The sequence below is a fragment of the Vicugna pacos genome, chromosome 32 (assembly GCF_048564905.1).
Source record: "Vicugna pacos chromosome 32, VicPac4, whole genome shotgun sequence".
Lineage (NCBI taxonomy): Eukaryota > Metazoa > Chordata > Mammalia > Artiodactyla > Camelidae > Vicugna > Vicugna pacos.
Window position 1 is genome coordinate 6,460,387 of NC_133018.1, and position 17,803 is coordinate 6,478,189.

General features: G+C 46.8%; 1 protein-coding gene across 4 annotated transcripts in view; it reads right to left on the minus strand.

Moving 5' to 3' along the window:
- The window catches only part of ZNRF3 (zinc and ring finger 3), a 134,539-nt gene that overhangs the window by 54,121 nt on the left and 62,615 nt on the right, over window positions 1-17,803 (minus strand). For all 4 annotated transcript variants that reach the window (XM_072953358.1, XM_072953359.1, XM_072953361.1 and 1 more), the window contains one exon: window positions 1,605-1,730. In XM_072953358.1, the coding sequence (XP_072809459.1) occupies window positions 1,605-1,730 (126 nt within the window). The remainder of the gene's footprint in view (window positions 1-1,604; window positions 1,731-17,803) is intronic.

Sequence of the window (17,803 nt, forward strand, 5' to 3'; positions counted from 1 at the left end):
ACAGACGTGACAGACGCAAAGGTGGAGACCCACTGGACTGGGACAAAGCAAATTAAGCCAAGCTGCTGAGCTCTACATAAGAGCAGCTTAAGCAGGGGAGAAGCTTTCCTATTAGGAGCACACCGCCTACAAGGAAAGCACTGTTCCTCGCCTTTGGATGTGGCTGGCCTCTCTCCTAGGATCATTAAACATCTCCGGCCAACTATTTAAACAAGGAAGTATGGGGCCTGGGCAGCCTAAGACACGTTGATTCGACTTTGTGAACAGTACACCAAACAGGTAATAGTTCCTGTGGGGTTTTTTCCCCCTTCTTCTATAAAGGGCAGGAAAACTTGACAGGTACTGAGAAGCTACTCAGAAGACGAGAGGGATGTGAGCATCACAGCTTAGATCCTCGATGGTCTCCTGGGCCAAAAGTCTGTCCGCAGACACCAGCTGGGACATCTTCAAGTGTGGGAAAGGCCCCCTCTCAAGTACCTTGCATCAGAACCACCTCTTCTCTGGCCTGAATCTCCTCTAGAGGTCAAAGCTCTGACTGGTTTCCCCCGAGCTGTTGCCCCAGGATGCCTGGAACAGCACCTTCTCAGAATGTAAGAAATATCTAAGCAGCAACACCGCCCTTAGGATATACCAGCTTTCCTCCAACCAAAATTGTAATAGCTTTTGCCAAACCTTTCCCTTTAACAAAATGATCCAGTTCAAAAGACATGGTTTACCAGTCATAATTTAAGATCATTGACAGATGGTTTTCTGAAATAAGTGTATTTCTATCTTTTATCTTACTCTGCAGCCAGAGATAACGCTGACCCTCTTGGCTAAAAAAGTTTTTTTAGTACTTCTGAATGAATAACAACAGCCAATGGGGGCAAACATTTCTGGAGCGCTTTCTCTGTTAGACATTTGTATCTCATCTCACCTCCTAACCACCCTATGAGGTAAGTTCTAATACAGGACCATAATTGCTATCTGCCATTCTGAAACCAAAAAAGCTCCACAACCCCAAAGGTTTTCCATAACTTACTTGGCAGCAAAGCATAATGGGCCTGAAGTCAACTGGAGGCACAGCTGCCCTGAGCTAACGCAGGGCTATCTGAGGTTTTAGTGAACATCCACTTAGTGTGAACATCCACTTAGTTTGCTATAGAGACATGAGTGTGTTTGATTACTGAGCATGACCCCGTGTCTCCAGGGGGTTCCTTAGCACAAAATATGTGCATCATAGTATGTTTCTAAACCCTCCAAATCTCAGCATTCTGGAATATCTGGCCCCGAGGGTATCACACAAGGTACTATGAATCTCTATTATCTGCCCAGTTCACAGATAAGAAGCTGACACTCCTTGAGGGGAGGTGACTTGCCCAAGGCCACACAGTGGACAAGAGCCCAGTCTGAGGTTGGCAGTTTCCATCAGAGTCCGAGCTTCTGGACATCACGGTTGGCTGCTACGAGATCTGTCTCCGTCCTTAACCCACTCGGCTTCAGCTGGGAAAGAGTGCTGTGCCAGCAGGGCCCTTCTCCACAAGCAGCCACGTGAGGAATCAGGAGATGAAGGAAGGCGTGTTGAACACCAATCAGAAGGGGAGCCGCGTGGGGGCCGTGCTTACCTTGCCCAGGACAGTGAGGCATGGTTTCGGGTCCAGTTCCGGCTGTTCTAGCTTCACCACGCCCACCCAGCCGTATTCGTACAAGTCCTCTTCGTCATTGTTGTTACACAGGCCCAGCGGGTGCATCTAGGAAACGAACGGGAGAAGCCTTCAGTGCGCAGACTGCAGCTCTGCCTGCCCCCCACTGTGCACGTCGTGTCTGCCTCCACAGTCCAAAGTAACCCCAAGACTTACAATCCTATGGGGGGGCTGTGCTTTTCAACCCAGGGGGAGTCCTATTTCAGCACAGTGAGCTGAGGACTGGGGAGAACACAACAGAGCTGTAACAGACTACCTCACTGCTCTGTGAGCAGCGGTCACCCAAGGTGGCTGCCCGATTGGATGTAGGGAAAGAGAAACAGCCTGACTCCCATGTAAACGCCAACCTGAACGGCCCTGAAACCCCCTAACATTCAGTAGCAATTACAGATGAGCCGAGCTCCATTAGCATCCAGGACTCTTTGGCTCCCAGACCTTAACAACACATCCACTTCAGCTTCTGCAAGAGGAGCTGGAAACATACGCAGGGATTTATGGAGAGGCCACTAGAAATACAGCAGAATCACCAGGATAAGTAGCAGGCTGTTTAAAGGCTACCCCCTGGTTCCTGGGAAATATGAGATGCTTGGAGGTTTCTTTCAAAATCCGCAAAGCACAGAATCCAAGATGGGAAGAGGAACACCGTCACATTCTGACAGTGAAAGTGCAGTCAGCAGAAGCCTGAACGCAGAACAACACTCAGTCAGTTCTGAGTCGTATCAGGCCCTGGAATCCCTAAAAACAATCTGAGAAGACGTCCTCGTGGATAAATATAACTTACCGAGACATTAAGGAGTCTAGCCCAGTAATCTCTTTAAATAATTGGGAGAACTATGTCTTTCAGGATACAAGAGACTTAAGAAGCCACTGTGTTAGTCAGAACAATGGCCCGTAAGACTTCTATGTCCTAATCCCCAGAACCTGCGCACACGTTGCCTTACAAGGCACAAGAGACTGCAGATGTGATTAAGCTCGAGGCGGGGAGGTGATCCTCGGCTACCTGGGTGAGCTCAGTGTAATCACAAGGGTCCTTATAAGGAAAAAGGGAATCATGGAAACAGAGGAGATGTGACCAGGGAAGCAGTCTTGGAGTGATGTGCTTTGGAGATGGAGGTGGGAGCCACGAGCCAAGGAATGCAGGCAGCTGGCCTCCAGAAGCTGGAACAGACAAGGAAAAGGATTCTCTCTAGGGCCTCCACGGAGAAAGTAGCCCTGCTGACCCATTTTTGACTTCTGACTCCTAGAACAATAAGAGAGTAAGTTTGTGTTGCTTTAAACAACTAAATTTGTAGTAACTTGTTATAGCAGCAAACAGGAAACTAATACACCCTCCTTATCCCCCACCCATTTTGCAGATGAGAACACAAGTGCAAGATAAACAGATTTCCTCTTGGAAAACAACACAACCAGCAAGCAGCCGCACCCAGAGGTGGCCTGGCCCTTGAATTCACAGTCCAGTAACTCCAACCCCACTTCCTTAACTTTATTATCCTTCCTCTGAAAGCAGGTCATCTGACTGGGGAGAAAAGACCGAGTGATAAAAATCTTTGTTAAAAAAAGGTTGCTTGCCAGCTCTGAACTGTGTGGTGCTGGACTGTAACAGGAGTTTGGTGCAGGCAGTAAGAGCTGCAGGAACGTCTGGGGAGCCTGTGCAACTGCTGAGCTGTGAGCTAAGCTTTGAAGGAAGAGTTCCACTGGTCAGGAGCATGGAGGGAGGAAGGGCCAAGGGGCTGGATGGGGGAGAGACCAGCCCAATCAGTACGGATCAGCCCACACCAAGAAGGAGAGATGGGATTGAAAACCAGAGAGGTATGTGGACCCCAAGACAACACCACTGGGCCTGCAGAAGAGCGGCACACAGAAAACTGCTATTTGAGGCTGAGGGGTTACACCTTGTGGCAGTGGTGTGCCTGGACTGGAGAGGAGGGCTGCTTGGAGGAGGGAAGGGTACAGCCCAGAGAGGAGAAAGTCTCGGCGATTCCACTGACAACGAGGAAAGGGGCTGTGTAGGCCGGAGCTCAAGGGGCGGCTGGCAGCTGTCTTTGCAGCTGGTGAGGAATAACCCACCCCCGGCTTCCAGGCCAGGAGATAGAACCCTGGCTGATTTGAGTTTTGAGTCCTCAGCTTTGCCCAGAGGACCTGGGAGGTTCTGTGGGGCTGCCGACAGTACAGCCTTCCCTCCAGCTGCCCCTGAAGAACTAACTCGGCCCATTCTAGGGTGTTCGATGGTTGTTCAAAGATGAGCAGCTTGAATGCAGACCTCCAACTGGATGGAGGATGGGCAAGGGCGACAAACCAACCGTGCCAACAGCCAGTCGCTTCTGACCCTCCAGGAAACGGCTCCCTACCGGGCTCAAGTCAGCTTCCTGAAATCCCAGGTCAAGTCCTGTTAATGCAACCCCACTACTGGCCCTTTTCTATGTATTCCACAGTATTCCGAACCTGGCCACGTGACTCAGAGGTTGCCAGAGGGAAAGGTGCTTTGTGCTACTCACACATGCGTGGGGTTTGGCCAGTGATGAGGAGCTGTGTTCAGGGAAGCAGAGGTGGCATGCAAGTCGAGGACTCTGTATCTGTATTAAAACTCTACTGAAGAAAGAAGCCAGACATAAAGGCCATGTACTGTGTAATTCCAATGATATGAAATATCCAGAACAGGCAAATCCATAGACACAGAAAGCAGCAGATTAGTGGCTGCTGGGCTGGGGAGGGGGGCGGGGGAATGACCACCTAATGGGTACAGCATTTCCTTTTGGGGTGATGAAAGTGTCCAGGCATCAAACGATGGGAATGGACGCATATAACTCTGTGTAGGTACTAAATGCCTCTGAACTGCACACTTTAAAATGCCTTAAATGGTCAATTTTTATCAGTTTAACCACAATATAAAAGGTTTTTTTTTTTAAGTCCCAAGAGTTTGCTCAGAAATGAGTGCTCTCAGCGAACGTGGGGATCCCCAGAGTAGGACGACATGGTTTCCACCCTTCCAGAGCCTCTAAGCCCTTCAGGATTGTGTCCTGCAGAATACCAGCCCTGCAAGGCGGAAACCAGGTTGCGGTACCAGCAAGTAATGCTGAGAAACAGTGAGTCAGAGTCTACATTTGGAAACTGAAGCTCTGCAGGGGCTTAAGGGTTAAAAAACTTAAAAGCATTTTAACCTTTGCTAAAATCAGCATTTCCTTCCCTTTGATGATAAGCCCAACTGTGTTAAACATGATCACGCTGTTTCACGGGACACTCTGAGAACTGAGATGGTAGGGAGGACGCCCAGCCACGCAGGAGAGGAGAAACAAATCCAAAGTAGACCTGGGCCGGGTCTCCCTCCTCAGCAGTCACACCCTCCGCCCTCTTCCAAGACGTCCCTCTCAGATCAGCCACTCTCACTGGGGTGAGTGCTGGCAGCTCAAAGTGTCAGCCCTGTCAAGGGTGTTGACTTCTGAACAGGGATCAAAGACTTAAAAAACCTAAAGGAATTTTTTCCAAAGCCCCGGCGGGTGTAATCGGTTGTCAGGGGTGGTTTATTTTCCCTCAGAGGGTGAAGGGGCCACCAAAATCACACCTCAGAGGATCGAAAACCAGCCTCATAATCCCGGCCACCTTCTTCCTCCTCTTCCAAGTTCCTTATTCTAGTTTAGATCTCCAGAGGCCCCAACTACTGGGCCTGTGAATTCAATCTCAGCTACGTCTCAAGTACACTGGACTCTCTGACCCATCTGCCAGATGTTGTATGATTCAGGTCTCTTTCAGTTCGGCCCTGATGATAGTATCAGCTTCCGGAAACGCATGCCACCCTAGGCCTCCAAACTTTTACATCTCGGGGTTCTCTTTTCCCGAGGGCTCCAAGCTATGAGCTCAGCAGAAGGTTTTACAGGGAAGCACAAATAGCTGTCTAACATGAAATTACTCACTCATGAACTGACCTGTGTCAAAGGATGGAATATTCTAGGCAAAGGCATAAAACGCAAACGAATGTGCCAGGTCTGGGGAGAGTGAAGGAGAGGGCTTTCTCATTAACTGAGCATCATCTATACTACCAAGTTTATATAGTTTATCTTGCTTAATGCTTATAGCAACCTCTTGCTAACTGTGGGAACATCAGATAATGCAGTGACCAGACCATGTAAACAAGCTGCAAACTAGAACCGCAGATCAGCAAGGGATGCAGGACATAACAGAGTCAGTGAAAGTCGTGTTAGCCAACAACAGGATGTTACTAGGGGGCCACTGGCAAGCGGTCGAGTGAAGGATTAGGGAAGAAGAAATCCACGTGGGAGCTTCCGGACAGAACAGTCAAAGGATTAGGACAGAATTTGGGAAAACAGAGGGTTCTCTAATATTTTTGGAAAAATGACGTGGCGACCTCGCCATTGAACTCACGTCCATACTGTCTCATCCAGTTTTGCCAAAAACATCCCAACACTGCCCGCGTGGGATTCACTCTTTGTTTTCAGACTAGTACAAAGCTGCAATTATAACTCAACTTGTTAAATTCAAATACAAACTTGTTTTCAGTTTCATTTTTTAAGATAAAGCCCCAATCAAATCTTTCTACTACTTACTCAGAAATAGCAGCCCCTAACTTAAAAAGATCCCAAAGTGTTTTTGTGGGTCACAATCATCTGTGGAGAATGAGGACCTCCAACAGATGAAATGCATATACTCTGAAGATTCAGCGAGACAGTGCTTCCACACTACTGCTCCAGACAGCTGTCACATAAAAACCAGGCTTGTCCATTCGTACATGTGGACACAAGCCAGTGACATACAGGCAGTGATTACACATAAGACCTGTGTGTGCACAATTAATCTTAGAAGACTTCAAAGAATGAGGTTTAAGAATGTTAACACTGAATTTAATGTGGCACATAAGCATATAAAAATTACAGGCATTTCTGATTTACTTTCTTAAAATGTTTGGGTGTGTGGGATTTGCCTGATCAGATGCTTGAAATTTAAAAAATTTTTGCCTTTTTATTTTTAACAATCGTAAAAATGGCTGAATTGGGGGTAGGGGGAGGAAGAATTGGATGAAGGTGGTCAAAAGGTACAAACTTCCAGATATAAGATAAATAAGTACTAGAGATGTAACTGACAACATGATAAATATAATGAACTCTGTTGTATATCATATCTGAAAGTCATTAAGAGAGTAAATCTTAAGAGTTCTCATTGCAAGGAAAAAATTTGTTTCTCTCTTTAGTGTTGTATTTGTATGAGGTGATGGATGTCCAGTAAAGTTACATGGTAATCATTTCATGATGCATGTAAGTCAAACCATGATGCTCCACACTTCAAACTTGTATAGTGCTGTACATCCGGCAAAACTGAAAAGTGGGGGGGGGGAGGCTAAATTGTGTGTAATAATTCAGAGTTGTTGGAAAGAACTGCGAATGAAAACATAAGAAAAAATCAAATAGACTCAGAAGACTAGAAGGAAACTTGACAAAAACTCACTGGACAGAGACCACTGAAGCAGGGGAAGAACACCCTGAAATGAGAACAAAAGCCAAAGTTCTGGGGCAGATCCACAGAAGAGCAGCGTCAACAGTGAACAAGCTACGACTGAAGTGGGAGGTTATAGCAGAAAACATGCGCTATGTTATAACTTTGGTCTTGCACTCTCAGAAGAACTCTGGGACCTCAACATCCTTGCTTAAGTCAATTGAGGGCACATTTCCAGTGAGTCTTCTATCCAGAGGTCTGACATTAAGGGGCTGCACCTCTTGCTCTCCTGATTTTGTTCCAAGGGGTGTTTTGGGGATGGGAAGAATGAGAGCTTTGGAATCATGTAAACTTGTGTTGAAACCTGCCTCTTATGAGGCACATCTCCTCAGGCACAGGACTTGATTTCTATAAACCTCTATGTTCTCATCTGTCGAATGGGAATGACAGCACCTGCTTCAACAGGGTGCTGTCACGATTAAATGAGATAAAATATATAATCAGAGCAGCACAGGAGATGCTCAAGCAGTGGGGAAGCCCTTTCCTTCTTCACGTTCCCAAGTCACCAAGCACATTCCCAGGACTCTACTGGCAATCTCACCATTTACTGGCAGAGGCACAGGAGCAAAGGCTGTTCCTTCCCAGTTGCTGCAGCTGGGCTCGCGGGGTGGCTAGGACTCTCCACATGCAGAGAACGCAACGCCCTTCACTCAGGCAGGCCTGGGACAGCGCTTTACAAGGTGGTGGAGGCGGAAGAGGAATAGAGGACCCGTCCCCCCAAAAGCCTGCCCCTCCAGTTTTCCTGCCCCTGTCTGACCTCAGAAGCTGCTGTCAGCTCCAGCAAAACAGGAATAACCAAAGAAGAGGCAGGCATGGGATCCAAGGCCCAGGGATCCCAACGGAGAAGAAAAGTCAAGGGAAATGCCGGGATGACAGCTATGCGACCAACCTGCTGGGACCAGCCCAGCTGGGACCAGAAGGACAAGGGTGGCAGGGGAGCCTCAAGCAAACAAACAAAAACCTGAGTCATCCTCCGGTGGGTCTGTCAGACCTGAGAAGGATGTTATAGTTCTGAACAGGAGAATGACATGTGATAATCACAGAGTGAACTAAAGTGATGGGGCAGGGGGACAATGATCAACTCCAGAAAAAAAGCAAAAAGTCACACCAGAACTGTAAACCAGAATCAGGGTACAGCGCGCACAGCCTGGCTGGGAGCAGCAACAGTCACAATAATGTAAATCCTGATCTCAACAGTAACTGCGATGTCACTGTACTGGGAAAATGCAGAGATGGGAAAAGTGTGGCGGGGGGAGGGGAGGGGAGGCAGGGCAGAGGAAGGGATGGGGAGGGTAAGAGAACATCCTCTCCATCTTCCAGAGCAGGAATTCAAAAATTGTTTAAATGGACTAAAAATATGAAGCTGTATAGACATGTCATTGAGACGTTATTGACAGAAATTTAGAAATATTTCCAGAGATGATCAGTTAAAGAAACCGTTAAATAACTGAAAATAGTTGCGTCTGAGAACAGCAATAAGGGATAGCAAAGGGTGCAGCAGACGCATGCTCTTTTTATTAAAGGCTATGAAGGACTCTTTGCCTTTGATAAACATATATATGCTTCTTTTTTTTTTCCATTTTTAAAACTGAAGTATAGTCAGTTCACAATGTGTCAATTTCTGGGGTTCAGTATAATGTTTCAGTCAGACATAGGCATACATATATTTCTTTTCATATTCTTTTTCATTATAGGTTTTATTTCCTTTTTTTTTTCTGTATACTTTATTTTGATGAAAAACTTTATAGGCACTGCTAGACAGAAGTCCCTACCTTCAGATGTTCCAGCAGATTCTATGGGCCCTGCAGGGAAGGATTCCATCAAGCCAAAGAGAGACCCCACAGGCAACTTGCACAGGACCGAGGACACCTGGGGGAAGACTGTCTGGGAGCCACCCAGGACTTGAGGTAGGGATGGCTGGGACACAGCACAGGGATGACTCAGGGAAACATGGTGCAGAAAGAACCAGCAGCCTTCACCACCCCTACAACCCAAAATAACTTCCAGGTGGCACTGGAGTGGGATGTGGATCTGGGTGCTCAGAGATGGCAGACACAACCACCAGGGTGGTTGTTCTAAGAAGCCCCGATTTTCTCCCAGACACAGGTGGATCCTAGAAGCTCCAGAAGGAGCACTGAACGTCTTACTTGCATTTCTGACTGAGGAGCTGCTAGGGCAACGTGGCCAACAACAAGCAATGCAGATTCCTGACCATCATCCATGCCATGTAGCCAACATCTGGTTTTATGCTGAAATACGAAGATGGACCTTCTTCAGATATCCCAGAGCCCGATGAGATTGGCTATCATGGTTTCCCTGTTGTTCCTGGACAAAGACTCTACAGGAACTTCAAAGCCAGAAGACTATGTCAGACAAGGTTAAATATCTGGAGAAACAGAACTATGCTCCCTTGAGTACAAGGGACATCAGCCAAGCTTTGAAACCAAGACCAGCTCTTTAAGAAGCTTTCAGTACAAAATCCTTGAGATATATCGGTGCGCTTTCCACATGTCTGAAAGGGCAAAACTGAAACCCGGGCTAGTGGTGCTCTTATCCAAGGTTACAATATCTCTACACTCTGCTGAAAGTTTAAAATAACTTCAAAAGGGCCGCCGGCTTCTAAGTGGGTTACTGTTACACAGGAGCCAAACACTGTACTAATAGGAGGAGAGACATTTCAGTCTGTAATATTATCTCATCAAAAAATTCCTGGGGATTTAAAAGGGAAACTTCCTTCCTTTTGTCCTTTTGCTGCTGTCGACCGGGGTAGGGTGTCAATGCCATACAGAGTTTCACGTGAAACAACAGTCCTGGACCTTTTCTTAAAAGGTGTGGTGGCCAGAATCAAGACTCATAATTTATGTGAAAGAATGGAAAAGGCCAGCTCCACCCATTTTTCTCTTGAATCATAAGGATTATTTTTCCCTTCTATGTACAAAGAAACAGACAATTCCTCTGCTCTTTGAATAGACAGCCTGAACCTTTTTCTGGATCTAGAATCCAGAGGTACCTGAATACAGCAACCCCCTCCCACTGCTGTCATAGCAATGGGGGCAGAAGGTACCCCAGACGCAGAAAAGGAGCTGCCTGTTGCTGCCGTTTGCTGGAAACTTCCAAATGGGAACTGCGTGTGGATTAAACCGGCATTTCTCTGCTGAGGGCTCTGGTGTTTTGAACAATAAGCTCAAGCCTTCTGCAGTAGGTGCCCCCTTTTTAAAGAAAATCCAAGAATGGCCTCTCTCCTATTTGATTCCTCTGAACCGAAAAGAACAACTGAGAAGCTGCCTGTCAGAACCTGGGTAAAGCAGCAAGGACTTCAAATCCACCTTCTCACTGGAGCATCTCCCACGCCCTGGAACTTCATTTTGTCAGATAATTATGTTGAAACTTAGATACGGCCCTGTGTATACCTCATGTCCGACTTCACAAACCACTTAGAACTTTCATTTCCAACTTCAAGTAGGTAAGGAGATGTTTCATAAGTTAAATCTTGTATATAAAAAAGTATCCAATAGCCTATAGAAAACCATTTGAACATGTAAGCCAAATTTAATTCCAAATCTATTCTTAAAGTGACTCAAAGTGACAAAGAGCTACCAGATGACAAGATTGATCTCTACATAGAAATTCGCTGACATGGCTTTAGTTCAAATTACAAGGCAACACAATAAAGGACATTTGACTGTTCTCACCATAAAAAGGTAAGGATTACATGCTTACACAAAGAGGTATTAAATCGAGAAGAAGTATGTTGGAGGGGAAAAGGTAAAGTGGGATTCTCCTTCTTCCAGATTTAAAAAGAATACTGTAAAACAGCAAAATCAACAAAACTACATGATGCCAGTCTGAAACTAGAAAAATAAAACAAGTGGAAAAGAAATTCCAAAAAATACATTTAGATTTTTATAAGATCTTAATATGATGCAAACCAGGGCAACGTAAGGACGTAGAAAGGGCTCGTTTAATAAATTCTGTTGGGACAGGAGGACAGCAATGCAGAGAAAAGCTCAGCCTGGCCATCTGTGTGTAACTCTGAGAACTGACGAGGCGACACGAGTTAAGGGCAATCAACAAGCTAGACCTCGATAGGGGAGGCAGAACGGACCATGTATTTGTAAAACTTCTCCATGTCATCAGTAACAGAGAGGGATGAAATGACAGAGTTATGAAATATACATAGTTTACTGTAAGAAAACAGGAAAACCATCAGCCTTGTTGCTGGCTTACTGCATAGCAAAATCACCAAAGTAAAATCAATGCTACGCCCCACGAGGGAGGCCTGCTGGGTGCATGTGAACCCACCTGGCTGGCTGCGCTGCAAACTGGCTCAGTTTACGGGGAACTGGGCTAGCAAATGCAACAGACTCCAGACCCTATGACCTTCTTTCCCTCACAATTCCATTTTTAGAACAGATCCTGAGGAAGTAATCTAAAACAGAGAAGTAACTTCACATGGTAAAACCTTCAAGCAGTCCTCCTCCAAACTATGAAAACGTAGAAACAAAGTCTCCCCCAAAGACTATGTAATCAAACAAAACAATGTGCAGCATTTACAGATTATGTAATCGTAAGAAGATACTGATGAAGATAACAAGGTATAAAAAATACTGCATACGAAATTTTAAGAAAACTATATGTACAAAACAACACCTATTTTAAAACACCATCTGCAGATGGGCGAAAACGGAAAGCAGACGAAGAATTTCTTAAGGTGATGGGTTAGAGAAGGAGGAGGGCTGGAGACTTCTCCTTTGGATTCCAGTATTCATTCAAACCAGCATTTGCTAAGCACTGACCCTGTGCTGGAACACTGGGCAAGAAAAGGTAATTAAGACCTACTGTTGTTTGATCAGCAATTTGAAGAAAAAAATGTAAACATAGGCGCACTGGCTGACACAACAGGTGATGGAAATGTGAAGCTCACCAGGGCTATTCCCTATAGATCAGCTAGCTCTGTGTACCACACAGGTTAAAAGTAACAAGTGTCAGGATGAGGTGGTAACATGCGTCCTCAAACAGATGTGCTCCTTCCCCACAGCTACACGCCACCAACGGGCTGGTCCAGGCAAGGCACTGTGCGCACGCACCGGCCGCCCGCAAGGGCTCCGCGAGGAAGATACAAGAGGAATCTACGGTAAACATTCTTCTCACTGAGGATGATGGCAGTTTAGCTCCAGTCATCCTAACATGTCGAGCTTGCTCCAGAGGACTACCTGACTACAGAGATACTTTATGAAGTTACAACACAGTTTTGTTTGCTTCCTTTGACACATTCAAAACAGATGGACGAAAACACTCAAAACAAAATAATAAAGCTAAAAATCCTTTCACCATTTACTGGAAGATACTCCCCACCCCGCTGCCCGCACCCGGCAGCAGTACAATAAAGGGCAAGTCAGGGCTCTTTATAAAATAAAGACAATGACTCCTGAGATCTGAGGACTTTCTCACAAGGAACCTAGGGAATGCAATAAGCCCAGTTTGCTGTCATCTTGAGTAGTATTCTGGATGCAAAGGCAGGCCTTTGTGGGGCAGGTTCATTACCTCCCCATCAAGATTCCAAATTCATTTTTACTCAGAACGTCTCCGTAATTGGAAACACGTAGAAAGGAAAATGAGAGGAATAATCCAACGTTTGCCAAGCAGCCAACCTGAGCAGGGGATTCTCAGCACGCACTCTAGTGTTCTGCCAGCAGGCAGAGCCTGTCCTTCCACGCTGACACCACCGTGGAAATGGGCTGGGGCCTCGCTCTGTGGGACATGGGCTTTGAGGCACTGGCCAGGGTGGATCTTACCTCCTGTGTGGCCCTGGAAGAGCCACACCACCTCAGACCTGAAGGGCAGTGCTGACACTGCCCACTGGGCATGCCTTTCTGAGGACGAGATATGGGGTCGGCCCGTGTGCCTGGCAAGTGGAAAGTGGGGCAACAGACATGACACCAAAATAGAAGGAAAAACAGATCATCTGAACTTCCAACAAAATGTAAAACTTGTGTGCTGCAAAGGACACCACCAAGAACATAAAAAGACAAACCATGGAATGGAAGAAAATATGTGTGAATCATGTATCTGATAAAGGACTACAGAAAAACCCTTACAACTCAATAATAAGACTAATTATCCAACTTAAAAATGGGCAGGGGATCTAAATAGGTATTTCTTCAAAAAAGATATGCAAATACAAGTAAGCACATGAGAGCTGCTCAACATTACAGGAAATGCAAATCAAAACCACAATGAGATACCACTTCACACCCTCCAGGATGGCTGTAATCGGGAAGAGAAAATAACAAGTGTTGCCTGTGATGTGGAAAAATGAGAACCTTCATACACTGCTGTGGAAACATAGAATGGGGCAGCTGCCTTTGAAATTAGTAAGGTAGTTTTGCAAACAATGAAACATAGTTACCATCTGACTCAGTAATTCCACTCCGAGCTATATACCAGAGAGATAGGAAAACATACCTCCACACAAAAAACGTGTATCTGAACGTTTAAAGTAACATTGTTCATAACAGCCAAAAAGGTGGAAATAACCCAAATGTCCACCAACGGGTGAATGGGTAAACAACGTGTAGTATACTCATACAATGGAATATTATTTGGTCACGAAAAAGGAACAATGTATACACTACAATATGGATGAACATTGAAAATATTAACCTCAGTGAAAGAAGCCAGCCACAAAAGCCTACGTCTTATATTTCTCTATTCACATGCAAGTCCAAGACAGGGAACTCTATAGAGACAGGTGCATAAGGTTAGAGGGCATAAGCAATGAGAAAGGACAGAGAGGTAGAAGCTAAAAGGTACAAAATTTCCTTTTTGATAGGATTTGAATGTTCTAAAATTGATTGTAGTGATGGTGTACAACTCTGTGAACACACTAAAAACCACTGAAGCATTCACTTTACATAGGTGAATTGTACAATACGTGAATTGTATCTCAACAAAGCTGTTATCGAAGAGTTATGCAAATAAAGGGCAAGTTAAAAAAGAAAAAAAATAGCAGGGCAAGACTCTATCATCAGTGGTGTGGCGTGGTGAAAAGAACGCAGCCTGAGGTTCAGTTTCCTGGGGCATAAAACAGGGATGGCACAAGCCAGTGCACTTAATGAATTAGGATTCCATGGCTGGGGTGCGGAGGGTATATTAGGGTGCGGTGCCTAAGAGGGAGAGGGCAAGGGCTCCAGCAGGGCGGGACCCTCATTAAGAAACAGGAGGAGCAGTGAGAGCCGAGAGGGTGGAAACAGAACTACCCCTGTTCACTGTTCCCAAGCAATCAAGCAAGAAACCCATCATGAGGATGCATGAAAGCAGGATGCCAGTGATAAATCCAAGGTGGGGGCAAGACCCCCCGGAGGGGAAGACAGCCCCCCACCCCCAACCCGTTCCTCGAGGACTCACTAGCTCCACCCACAAGCCACAGGTTCACCCCCATCCCACCCCTGCTTCTCTGTAATTGCCCTGGTGAGTTTCCAAACCAGAGCACTTCAGGAAGGGACACCTGATGAAAATCTCCTGATTAAACTAGTCCCGTGTAGTCTGTTAATGGCAGGGGCGGGGGGGGGGGGACAGGGAGGAGAGGAAACCACAGCGTTAAAAGCAATAAAGTATATGCTGGGCTTTGCCACCCTGGACGACCTCGGGCAAGTCGCGCATAGGGGCCCCCTTCTCTCTGATCCTGGGAGCAAGGGGAATGCCTGCCACCTGCCTACCCCCTGGGGGTTTGGGAAGGATTAATGAGATGATGTCTGAGCTGTGCTTCGGGCTCCCTGGAGACAGTCGCTACATATCAGGCATTATTAGCACAAGCTGGGACAGTTTCTTGCCCATTCCTCACCTCATTACACCACTGATGCTTTATTATCTGCTATAAAAGTTCTTGCTCAAAGAGTGGGCCAGGGAGGTCATAACCCAGGCTGGGTCTGCCTGGCCAATGCTGTGAAAGCCACTCCCTAAACCCACGCTCGGCAGCCACAGGGCACCTTGAAAGTTCAGCACAGTGCCTAGTATTTGATACCGGAGATGGATGATTAAAAAGGCCCTTTGGTTTTTAACGGAGACCCTTCGCTTTTGTGTTACCACCCCCACATCCCACCATTCTAGGGCCCTAGAGGAGTGACAGCCAGGCTGGGGAGGGGAACGTGGGACAGCTCCTGGAGTCTCCAACTACTCTGTTCCTAGGTGTCAGATTGATGGACATGTTTTTGCAGTGTTTAATTTCACGGCTACCAACCAGGTAGACTCTTAGTTTACATACAAAGAACCCATATTTATGGTGTTTCTAAGTGAGGTCTAGGACTGTTGTGTGAGTGCATAAAAGACACAAACACTGTACGCCGTGTGGGTCTGTCTTCAAAGGTCTTTATCCAGTTTGATGAACCTGACATTTATTTCTAGAAAGCTCACTAGCCTTGGTCTGTAGCAGGAGAGAAGTCAGAAAAGGCAACCCAGGTGCTTCAGTTCAAAGGATGAGAGACAGTGGGCCTGTGAGCCACAGCAGAGAGGGAATGGCTCGTCCACGCCACCCCTGCATGCTCCCACAGGGCCACGCAGGAAAGGCGTGACCACCTGTGGTCCTCCACGAACAGGGGAGGACTCGCAGGGGGACCATGAGGTGCACTCAAGGCCATCTCCCACGTACCTGCCAACTCCCCTGGGAGGCAGCCCTGAGCCAGCTCCTCATCACCGCCCCTTGGAAGAGGTGCAGCCGGTGAAAGCGCGTAGCCGACTGCACGGAAGTAACAGGGGGTTTCCCACAACCCACACTGCGGGCATCCAACCCGCCTGTTTCGGTGTCATACTTTCTTGGTTTGTGGGACAAAGACCGCGGGAAGCTGGCAACTTTGTCTACTCTTCCTTTTGCTGTCTATGTCAGTGATAAATTGTCTGAATCTAAAAGTGACTCCTTTACCAGCTAAGTCAGTCAAGCCTCAGCCTCGGCCTTACCTTGCCCTGTGTGATTAGCAAGAGGGTGCACCCAACTCTCACTTCTACTACACCTCTGAGGTCAAGAGGACGAGGCTGCTTCCCAGGGCCAGCAGGTGAGATCTCAGGCAACGAGCAGAGAATCGATGGCTCCTGGGTCGGCCTCCCAGCACAGACGGTATTCCTTCCATCTCACCGTCTTAGCTTTGTCACCCACACTGAGGGAGACCGATACTGACATGACAAGGTTGTTGTGAAGACTGGCGCTCGTGTACATTAAACTTCTAGAGCACTGGTGACAGTAACAGCCGCTAACACTTACTGTGTGCTTGCTGTGTTGTGGGCACTGGTTTTCTAGTTTTATAGGTGTTAACTCATTTGATACCAACAACCTTATTAAGGTAGGCATTCTTAGTATTCTCATTTTATAGAAGAGGCACCCAAAACAGAGAGGTTCAGCGATTTGCTCAAGGTCACACCACAGTAAGTGTCAGAGCTGGGATTTAAACCCAGGCAGCCGTTATCACCCTGCCACAGCAGACATCAAATATATTCCCCTTACTTTCTTGTTGCTGAAAAGAAAGTAACAAGTTTTGTCCAATCCAAGTGCTAAGAACTGTTCTTGTCCTGCTATCTTCTTAGTTATTTGATTGACCCTGAGTTTAAACAAATAAACATGAGAAAAAGAGAAGGGTTGGTAGGGATGCAGATTACAAGGGATTCTAGGAATCATGAGTATTCATTCTGGGGGGGCAGGGGTCGGGGGGCACTGGGCAGCAGAGCAGGACCCCTAAGACCAGAACAGGTCTTGTGACGACAGATAGGTTCCCCGAGCACACAGTGACACTGGTAAATTTCAGCCATGCACCTCCAGGTGACGGTGGCCCATGAGTGGGCTGCCAGCTGTGTCTGTCTCTTCCCGCCGCCCTAGACTTCACCCTGAGCAGTAATTGTCTTGGGTGTTTTTAGCCTCCTTCCATAGCTGGAGCAGCCCAGCCCAGAGCCTGGTTTTAAGCAATGAGTCTGGCTCTAGTCCCCTCCCCACATGGGCTACTTTTAGTTCCCGCTGCCCCACCGCCTACTTCCAGACTCACAGCATAGCAGGACTATGGCTTCAGCATCAATCTTTGCTTTGTATTTGTTTGTTTTTCATAGATATGTTTGTCTTGTTTTTGAGCATAAGCACATCTTTAATTTTCTTTTTATATTCGGTGTTTGGAACTAGGGGGTAAAAGGAAGTGATCCAAAATTAAACTATACACTGAGCAGAAGGTGATATTTTAAAAGAGACTTAAAGGAGGTAAGGGAGAGAGTCATGCCTGGAGGACAAAAATTCTCCCAGAGGGCACAACAGCAAGTGCAAAAACCTCGAGGCAGGTCTGGAATGTGTGAAGAACAGCATGGAGGCGAGTGTGGCTGGAACGGAGTGAGCTGGGGGACAGGGGGGTGAGGGGCAGGAGGCAGGAGAGAAGGTGACAGCAGGCCAAACCATGAAGGACTTTATAAGCCCTCATAAGTCAGGGGGAAATTCTGAGCAGAGTAGCAACAGGGTCAGACTTCAGTGTTAACAGGATTGCTCTGGCTGCTCCATTTGAGAAAGACAGGCTGGGGGACAGAGGCAGGAAGTGGGAGGGAAGATGAAGGGAGTCTGGTTAGGAGGCTCCTGCAAGAAACCAGAGGATAAATGA